Source organism: Macaca fascicularis, chromosome 11 (assembly GCF_037993035.2).
Source record: "Macaca fascicularis isolate 582-1 chromosome 11, T2T-MFA8v1.1".
Taxonomy (NCBI): domain Eukaryota; kingdom Metazoa; phylum Chordata; class Mammalia; order Primates; family Cercopithecidae; genus Macaca; species Macaca fascicularis.
In genome coordinates this window covers 60,280,100-60,290,381 of record NC_088385.1, presented here as the reverse complement: position 1 = coordinate 60,290,381, position 10,282 = coordinate 60,280,100, and the positions used below count along the sequence as shown (strand labels likewise).

Below are 10,282 nucleotides of genomic sequence, written 5' to 3'. Positions count from 1 at the left end.
GTTTCACTCGTCACTCAGGCTGGAGTGCAATGGCGCAATCTCAACTCACTGCAACCTCCACCTCCGTGTTCTACCGATTCTCCTGCCTCAGTCTCCTGAGTAGCTGTGATTCCAGGCAGCTGTCACCATGCCCAGCTAACTTTTGTATTTTCAGTAGAGACGGAGTTTCACCATGTTGGCCAGGCTGGTCTCAAACTTCTGATCTCAGGTGATCCACTTGTCTTGGCCTCCCAAAGTGCTAGGATTATAGGCGTGAGCCACCGCGCCCGGCCTTAAAAAGTTTTTAAAAAAGTTTTCAGGACTTAAAAGTAGCAGACAAAATAATTTGTTTTAACTCTGTAGCTCACTCTACAAGCTCCTAGATCTTGTCAAGCCATATCCTCCATCTAAACATACCTGGCTACAATGCCTTTCTGTTTCAAAGAGATGGTCATTTAAGGTCCTGGAATCCAATTTAGGGCTTTGAGGGAAAGGTATTCAAGGACTTGGTATGCTTCATTGGTAGGTAGGTAGGCAGGCAGCAAGACAGGCAGGCAGCTCTCATTTTGAATAGAACCAAATGTGTAAGACTTCATTTCAGTTCATGAAGTTATTTCATAAGATTTTAAATTGATTGGCATAAAATATTTGTGATATGTGGTCATGAAAACATGACTGGTAATTCACCATCTGTATCCCTTCCACAACAATGCAAAGCCAAAAGCTGGGTAGAAAAGCAAGGGCCAAAAAACTGAAAAGTCCTTCGACTACAAACTATTTATTTTTAGTCAGAAATGGTTTCTCCACCTCAGCATTAAGGGAATATTTAGTTCTTAAAAGGGGGGTAGACTAGTGCTATTTCAAAACACAATGATCTACCGAAAGGTAAACAATAGCCGTGAATTAAAGGGTTCAGTAAGAACTGAAGGTCTAAGGAAGGAACTGCTAGATACCATTAGACCTAGGACCTAAAATTTTAAGTTTATAAAAATTGGTGGTAGCACTCTGGCCCCACCAGAGCTCTATAAGAAATGTCCTGAATGTGTATCAAGCCCAAATAGGGATTTGCTGGAGTAGGGGAGGTGAGGCAAGGAGAAATGCTATGAAATACTGAGTCAGGTATTCTAGGATAGAAGACCACATGGGGGAGCTCTAAGCTTTAAAAAAAATTAAAACTGAGGTGTTTTGGAAGTATTGATGGTAGCTAGCCCCTTAAACATGTGGAATCCTTCCTTGGGGAATAGCCACTAGATTAAGAGGCTTTCCAATCAAGAACTACATGAACAAAACCAGGTCCCTGGGGGGAGATGGTATCAGCATGATTAAGGCCTAACTACAGAAGGAGAGAGCTTACCAAGGGAGAGACCACATAATAAAGGAGCAACTAAATAAAACTCTTAACTGGACAGGTTTGGCCATCTAATCCTTTATGCATACTTGGGAGCTGTAACACTTCTTCATAGGCCCAATCTGGGATGGAAGGGCCACAATAACATCAGAGAATGAGACAATATATTGGAATACTAACAGCTTTTTTTTTTTGTCAGCCAATGGGGATGCTGGGAAAAAGTCATCAGGGGAAGTATCTCTACACTGAGTTCTCTAACGCCCTGGGAAGAGCATTATACTTTCAGCACTGTGGCAATGTGTACTCTGGTTGAATGGAAGGCTATCAGAGGCCTTATGCCACTATATAAGTATATTTGTGTTTTATGAGAGGCCTGTGCCCATCTTAGCATAAGAAAATGAACAAGGTTTCAGGGAGGTTAGTATGATATGAGTAAAAGTAAAGCTTAAGTTGTTAGTCCTGGCTAGTCACTCATAACCTACGAATTTAAATTATCTTAGGGCCTCTATTTTTTAATCTGTAAAATGAGGGGATCAATGCGTTACAGATTAGTTGATCCTTAAGGTTCCTTCCAAATCTAAGCATGTCACTTCCTACTTGTGATAGTGTTGGTGAGGAGGAGAAAGGATACAGCAAGGAATAGAAAAAAGGGTAAAGAAACTTGGTTAACAGAGTTGGTTTAGGATGAGTGGATGGCATCATGTCAAGTTGTGGATAATGTCACGCGTTGGCTGAGAGATACCCTAATGTCACAGAAAGAGGCATAATGGTAATTCAGAGGAATGCAGACAGAAGCTGCCTAATTTTATTAGACTTATCCCACTTTGCCCCTCCCCTTCATTCTGGGTAAAGAAGTACGTTCTCTTAATGTATGACTTGGAAGAGATCCCTCACGGTAACCATTCACCAGAGGAATCCTGGGATGAACACCTTGTTAGCCGCTGCTGGCAAGGTAAGGCCATCTGAGAAGTCACACAAACTTCGTCATTAGTGAAGCTTGTTGCCAATTACAGAGGACCCTCAGGATCTAAACTGCTGCAGGCTTTTATTTCTTTGTGGGAATATTGACAAAGGACTATAAAATTCACTTGGGATTCAGAAAGCCCATGTCAGTTATACAGGCTTCCTAGTTGAATAGCCACAGGTCACAAGCCCCCAACCCTTTACCCTTCACAGCACACAGTATACTAAGGTTCTTACTGCGCCAACTTTATTACAGCTAGAAACACAAATATGGCCAAGAAGGCGTGCTGATAGCTTCACCATTAAATAATTATTTAAAAAAAAAAAAAGGTTAACGAAGCAGCTTTTATTAATTAACACAGAGCCTAACACATTGTTATATTGCAAGGCAGAATAAAGCTACAAAGAAGAGTAACAAACAAGAAAGAAGAGAAAACTGTGGCTCTAGATAAAGAATTCAAGTCAGACCCTGAAACAGGCACTCAGCTGAAATGGCCTAAACCTAAACAAGGGTTACCACTCCCCCCACCCCCACCCAGTTATCCCCCAAAGTAGTAAAAAGGAAAGGGTAACAAGCTCACAATAGTTTCATTCTCACCAATGTTAACAAAGGAAAACAAAATGAACCAAATAATACTGGAGGAGGTGCCTCAAGATATGCAATCAGTAGGGAGAGAATCTCTGTTTCTCGCCTTTCAGTTTGTTAGTTACACATGGCACGGCAGAGGTGGTGGTGGTGGTAGCTGAAGCCCCGGTACCCTTAGCAGCAGACACAACATTTAGAGCCAGGAGAGGGATGGGTTTCATGCCAAGCAGACTGGAGACACAAGGGGCGGTCGGAAGAGGGTTGGGGAGGCTGGAGGGTGCGTCGGAGGTCCCCGCTGTGGCGAGCGAGGGGGTGGTGGTGGAGGAGGAAGAAGAAGAAGGGGTGGAGGGTTGAGAGAGGTTGATGCTGAGGTGATCAGGGATCGTGACGGAGGCTGCCTGGGAGGAGGGTTTAGCGTTTTCTAAACTGTAACAGAGGAAAAAAGGAACAAAAAAAAAAAGGGTGGGTGGAAGGGAAGACCACAAAAGGGAATAAGTACAGGACAAAAACTGCTTCAGTTATATCAGTAAGTGCCTCTGGTTGACAATTAGGAAGACCTAGTGTCAACTTGTGACAAGCTTTCTTTTAGCCTGTGTCCCACCCTCTAAATATGTATACTTCCATTCCACAGAGCTACTTAAAAACTGCTATGGGGAAGAAAAAGCTGACAGAGAAAAGAAAACATAGGGCACATACTTTCATGTGTCTGACACACTGACCCAACCCAGACGTTGAAGGAATGATTTCAGGTAGAAAAAAGACACTCATCAATCACCCAACAAGGAAGAAATGTTTCCTCTAATCAAATGTCAATTTCCCATTCTAACAGAAAATCAATTATCCCGTAATTACTTGTGAAGCTTTGAATATTTATAAAGCAGAATTTTTAAAAATCCTTCCAGCTGTAGTATTAAAGTCTGCTTATATTTCCACAGCAAATAAACCAATATTAGGGTAGAAAGAGACAAGAGTCCAAAGTAGGTCACTGACTAATTTCAAATTTCAAAGAATGTAGCGTTTTCAAAGAAAAATGCTGAGAACAGAAGTGTAGATAAGAACTAGGGAAACTTTTCTGGTGGGAGGCGGTATAAAAAGTTGTTTTTGACCGATCATACTTTTAATGTGGACCTTTCAGAAGTGGAAAAGAGAAACTCAAGTATCACCTAAAAATTCATACTTAAAAAGCAAAAATGCTGCTGCTTCTAATCCCAAAATAAGCTCCACAGAACAGTAAGGATATGTGTCTCCCAAATGCCTGTGTCTAAGCCAGAACCACATATATTTGGGAAATTTGCCTGGACAATTAAGCCCACAAGGCTAAGTCTTCAAGAGCAGAAAGGCTCCTCTTAAAACCTCATTTTGTTACCTATGTCCAAAGACAGCTGCAATCCATAAAGGAGAGGGAGGGATACAGAAGTCCACTAACTATATAAAAGGACCCAGACTGCCACCATGAAAAATCAAGAGACAGGAGAAAATGCCCAGAATCCAGTGAAATCCTTCTCACCTTAAAAAAATGAAACAAAACAAAACAAAAAAACCCTTTGACTTCTACATTTAAACTGCACCAAAGAATGGAAAGAATAAGCTTTGTGCATGCAGTCTTTGCTTTGGTGTTAGATGAAACTTTGACCCTAATCCAAGGCTTCGATGATACTCAATTGCTATTCAGTAACAATGATCCTGAAAAGAGTGACTCTACCAAGAGAATTCTGCTTCCTGAAATGTAGCCACTGACCTATTGCAGGGGCTAGACAAGCAGGTGACATTTAAACAGTCACAATTTAAATTACATGAAGGGCAAGCCTACCGAAAGAACAAAACAAATTCCAGCTTTCAAAAACATGATTCTTGCCACTGAAAACCGAAAAATTCCTGCCCTCCAAAATCCTAATTACAAATACGAAAAGCCGGGCGTAGTGGCTCCCGCCTGTAATCCCAGCACTCTGGAGGCCGAGGCGGGCAGATGATGAGGTCAAGAGATTGAGACCATCCTGGCCAACATGGTGAAACTCTATCTCTACTAAAAATACAAAAACTAGCTGGAAGTCGTGGTGCGTGCCTGTAGTCCCAGTTACTTGGGAGGCTGAGGCAGGAGAATCACTTGAACCCAGGAGGTAGAGGTTGCAGTGAGCTGAGTCTGAGTCATTGCACTCCAGCCTGGTGACAGGGCAAGACTGTCTCAAAAAAAAAAAAAAAAAAAGAGGCCGGGCGTGGTGGCTCACGCCTGTAATCGCTGCACTTTGGGAGGCCGAGGCGGGCGGATCACGAGGTCAGGAGATCGAGACCATCCTGGCTAACACGGTGAAACCCTGTCTCTACTAAAATACACAAAAAAAAAATTAGCCGGGCGCGGTGGTGGGCGCCTGTAGTCCCAGCTACTCGGGAGGCTGAGGCAGGAGAATGGCGCCAACGCGGGAGGCGGAGCTTACAGTGAGCCCAGATCACACCACTGCACTCCAGCCTGGGCGACAGAGTGAAGACTCCGCCTCAAAAAAAAAAAAAAGAAAAAGAAAAAGAAAAACAATTCTTGTAATCCCAGCACTTGGGGAGGCAAATCACTTGAGGTCAGGAGTCAGAGACAAGCCTGACCAACATGGTGAAATCCTCTCTCTAAAAAAGAAAAAGACCTCTTTGCAAACAACCTTGGTGTAAAAGTCTACTACTACCATTTCATTCTCAACATAGAACCTAGTGTGCTTGGTGGATAGACAAGAAAACAAATCGAGGAATGGGAAAGCTTTTCTACACAGAGTAGCAGCACCTAAAGAAATGAAGAGACTTAAAGCAAGTGTCAGACTGCTACTGGGGAAATGGTATGTTCTTAGCTAGCACTAAATAACCATGGCATACAAACATGGTCAGTACAAGCACAACAATACAGACCTCATAGGAATTCCTTTCCCCTGTACTAGATTCAGGAACTCATGTAAAACTTTTATGACAAAGAGACCAAACACTTGTAAGAAAGGTAAATGATAACTAGACAACACTTCCCATTAAAACAGACCTAAGGGCTTCAGGGCTAACAATGCTTTAAAATATTAGTAAGCAATTAAGGGTGTGACTTCAGCACATGAGTTGAGAAAGCAAGTAATATAAATGACTGTAGGATCCCATTTGACTGTGAACAGTGTCCTCAAATTCTCAGAGTAGTAACATTACCTACCCATGGGTAAGGGAAATAAAACCCTCAGGAAGCCATTAAGGGATGAGATTGGGGGAGGGGTGAGATAGAAAACACACTTCACACTTCCAAAACATTCCAATACCTGTGCTTCCCACATTCCCACAAGCTCTGAATAAAACACGTGTGCAATCTGAGAAAAATGGGTGTTTCCAGAACAAATGGTAATTGCTGCCTCCAAGAAACTGCCTTGTTGTCCTATTACTCCATTGTCATTACAATTAAGGGTGCTTTGGACTCCAAATCAAATCAGTGAAAGAAACAGTAGTCTATATGCTATGTAGAACAAGAGACCCACAATTGATTTTGAGAGTGCTCTAGCCAGAGAACTCGTATTATTGAAGACATGGGCCACTCTTTCCTCTTCCCATATCATCAAGTTAAATGCGGGCAATCTGTGCTCCCTATTCCCCAACCCCTTGCAAACTTATTGCAATTTGTTTACTTTTTCTGCTACACTCAAAGTAGGGCTACCAAAAAAAAAATTTTTTGGCCATCTTTACCCATTGCCCATGTAATCCCACATTTAATAACATACTGCAGCTCTCCCTCACACACACATTACTGTGTTGGCATAAGTAAGACAAAAGGTAGGGCAATCTTACCTGACATTGATTAGATATTGAGCCAGGCTAATGCTGGCAGCAGATCCAGTGATGGTAACCTGCCTATCAGTAGATCCTTCCACTGGGTTCGCAATTTTGATCTGCGCCCCAGACATCTGACGGATCTCATTGATTTTGGCGCCTTGACGCCCGATTATGCAGCCAATCAACTTAAGGGAGAAAAACAAGGCACACCAAATTAGAGTTGCATGGCTAGGTCCAAGAATCCCACCCCTGCCCTCTAGCTCCTACAACTGTGGCCAGGCTGGAGTGCAGTGGTCTGATTTCACCTCACTGCAATCTCAGTCTCCTGGATTTGGGCAATTCTCCTGCCTCAGCAGGACTACAGGGACATGCCATCATGCCCAGCCTACTTTTGTATTTTTAGTAGAGACGGGGTTTCACCATGTTGGCCAGGATGGTCTCGATCTCTTGGCCTTGTGATCCACCCGCCTCAGCCTCCCTAAGTGCTGGGATTACAGGTGTGAGCCACCGCGCCTGGCCTTTAAAAAAAAAAAAAAAAAAGAAACAGGGTCTTGCTATGTTGCTCAGGCTAGTCTCAAACTCCATGGTTGAAGCCATTTTCGAACCTCAGCTTCTGTATCTCTGTACTCCCTGTACCTGGGATTACAGGTGTATACCGCCCTGCCCAACTTCATCCTATACCCTTTATCCATACACTTTTGATCAAAAAACTCTTGACCCATTCTTCAGTCGGACCATGGTGAGAGCCAGTTCTGAGTCAACTTTAGGTCCAAGTATTAGCTCTTCATTATTTCTGTCCTCAGAGTATTAATTCCAAAGACAAAAAAAACCAGAGCCAAAACAAGAATAAATTTAGGCAGGCCGGGCGCGGTGGCTCAAGCCTGTAATCCCAGCACTTTGGGAGGCCGAGACGGGCGGATCACAAGGTCAGGAGATCGAGACCATCCTGGCTAACATGGTGAAACCCCGTCTCTACTAAAAATACAAAAAACTAGCCGGGCGAGGTGGCGGGCGCCTGTAGTCCCAGCTACTCAGGAGGCTGAGGCAGGAGAATGGCGTAAACCCGGGAGGCGGAGCTTGCAGTGAGCTGAGATCCGGCCACTGCACTCCAGCCTGGGCGACAGAGCGAGACTCCGTCTCATTAAAAAAAAAAAAAAAAAAAAGAATAAATTTAGACAGCTAGAAATAGATAAAGGTAGAAATACATTGTTTCTGGCAGCAAAGATGCTTAAAGTCATCCTGCCGTAATTACCACCTTGACAAGAATTCTGGCCAATTCGGCCGGGCGCGGTGGCTCAAGCCTGTAATCCCAGCACTTTGGGAGGCCGAGACGGGCGGATCACGAGGTCAGGAGATCGAGACCATCCTGGCTAACACAGTGAAACCCCGTCTCTACTAAAAATACAAAAACTTAGCCGGGCGAGGTGGCGGGCGCCTGTAGTCCCAGCTACTCCGGAGGCTGAGGCAGGAGAATGGCGTAAATCCGGGAGGCGGAGCTTGCAGTGAGCTGAGATCCGGCCACTGCACTCCAGCCTGGGTGACAGAGCGAGACTCCGTCTCAAAAAAAAAAAAAAAAAAAAAAAAAAAAAAAAAAAAAAAAAGAATTCTGGCCAATTCCTAAGGTGTTTTTGCCTTGGGAAAAGGTGGAGGGAAAAAAAAAAAAGGTCAACATTTGCACTAATACTGTAAACAATATGACCTTGGATAGCACAGATCTAAAGTTCATGAACCACTACACTGTGGTGGGGGACAGTGACTCATGCCTGTAGGCTGAGGTGGGTCAATCACTTGCGCTCAGCAGTTTCACGGCGAAACTCCATCTTTACAAAAAAATACAAAAAAAAGCTAGCCAGGCATAGCAGCATGTACCTGTGGTCCCAGGTACTCAGGAGGCTGAGATGGGAGGATCTCTTAAGCCTGGAAATCCAAGGCTGCAGTGAGTCAGGATCATGCCTCTCTTGCTCCAGCGTGGGCAACAGAGGGAGACCCTGTCTCAAAAAAAAGAAAGCCACCACACTTTTTTTTTTTTCCTTTCTTGTTTTTTTTTTGAGACAGAGTCTTGCTCTGTTGCCCAGGCTGGAGTTCAGTGGCACGATCTCGGCTCACTACAACCTCTGCCTCCCGGGTTCAAGCGATTCTCCTGTCTCATCCTTCTGAGTAGTGGGATTACAGGTGTGTGCATGCCTGGCTAATTCCTGTACATTTAGTAGACACAGGGTTTCACCACGTTGGTCAGGCCTGTCTCCTGATCTCATGACCCACTTGCCTCGGCCTCCCAAAACTGCTGGGATTATAGGCATGAGCCACTGCACCCGGCCGAAAACCACTAAGGATAAGGCTTTAGCTTCTACAAAACAAAGGCAGGCTGGACGCAGTGGTTGACGCCTGTATTCCCAATGTAATCCCAATGCTTTGGGAGGCTGAAGGGGGGATCGCTGGAGGTCAGGAGTTCAAGATCAGCCTGACCAACATGGAGAAACCCCATCTCTAATTAAAAAAAAAAATACAGGCCAGGCGCAGTGGCTCAAGCCTGTAATCCCAGCACTTTGGGAGGCCGAGATGGGCGAATCACGAGGTCAGGAGATCGAGACCATCCTGGCTAACACGGTGAAACCCTGTCTCTACTAAAAAATACAAAAACTAGCCGGGCGAGGTGGCGGGCGCCTGCAGTCCCAGCTGCTCGGGAGGCTGAGGCAGGAGAATGGCGTAAACCCGGGAGGCGGAGCTTGCAGTGAGCTGAGATCCGGCCACTGCACTCCAGCCTGGACGACAGAGCCAGACTCCGTCTCAAAAAAAAAAAAAAAAAAAAAAAAAAAGGCCGGGCGCGGTGGCTCAAGCCTGTAATCCCAGCACTTTGGGAGGCCGAGACGGGCGGATCACGAGGTCAGGAGAAGATCGAGACCATCCTGGCTAACACGGTGAAACCCCGTCTCTACTAAAAAATACAAAAATCTAGCCGGGCGAGGTGGCGGGCGCCTGTAGTCCCAGCTGCTCGGGAGGCTGAGGCAGGAGAATGGCGTAAACCCGGGAGGCGGAGCTTGCAGTGAGCTGAGATCCGGCCACTGCAGTCCAGCCTGGGCAACAGAGCGAGACTCCGTCTCAAAAAAAAAAAAAAAAACAAAAAACAAAAAAACAAAAATCAGCTGGACATGGTGGCACACACCTGTAGTCCCAGCTACTCGGGAGGCTGAGGCAGGAGAATCACCTGAACCCAAGAGGCGGAGGTTGCAGTGAGCCAAGCCTGGGAAACAGAGCAAGAGCAAGACGCCGTCTTAAAAGAAAAAAAAAAGGCAGCAAATGGACAGGAATTTCTTTCCCCTTTTTTTTTTTCTTGAGATGAGAGTTTCACTCTTGTTGCCCAGGCTGGAGTGCAACGGCACTACCTCGGCTCACCACATCCTCCACCTCCCAGGTTAAAGCGATTCTCCTACCTTAGCCTCCCAAATAGCCGGAATTACAGAGATGTGCCACCATGCCCAGCTTTTTGCATTTTTAGTAGAGATGGGTTTCTCCATGGTAGTGAGGCTGGTCTTGAACTTCCAAGCTCAGGTGATAAGCCCACCTCGGCCTCCCAAAGTGCTAGGATTACAGGCGTGAGCCACTGCGTCCAGCTAGGAATTTCTATTGTC

At 45.1% G+C, this 10,282-nt stretch overlaps 1 protein-coding gene across 50 annotated transcripts in view; it reads right to left on the bottom strand.

The window, feature by feature from the left end:
- Positions 1 to 10,282, bottom strand: part of PCBP2 (poly(rC) binding protein 2) — a 30,112-nt gene that overhangs the window by 2,427 nt on the left and 17,403 nt on the right. For 28 of the 50 annotated variants that reach the window (XM_074007025.1, XM_015430694.4, XM_015430695.4 and 25 more), the window contains one exon: positions 6,669 to 6,838. In XM_074007025.1, the coding sequence (XP_073863126.1) occupies positions 6,669 to 6,838 (170 nt within the window). Of the gene's footprint in view, positions 1 to 2,520; positions 3,303 to 6,668; positions 6,839 to 10,282 lie in introns of those variants that run through there. The other 22 variants (XM_074006997.1, XM_074007003.1, XM_065524290.2 and 19 more) reach the window with 1 other exon arrangement.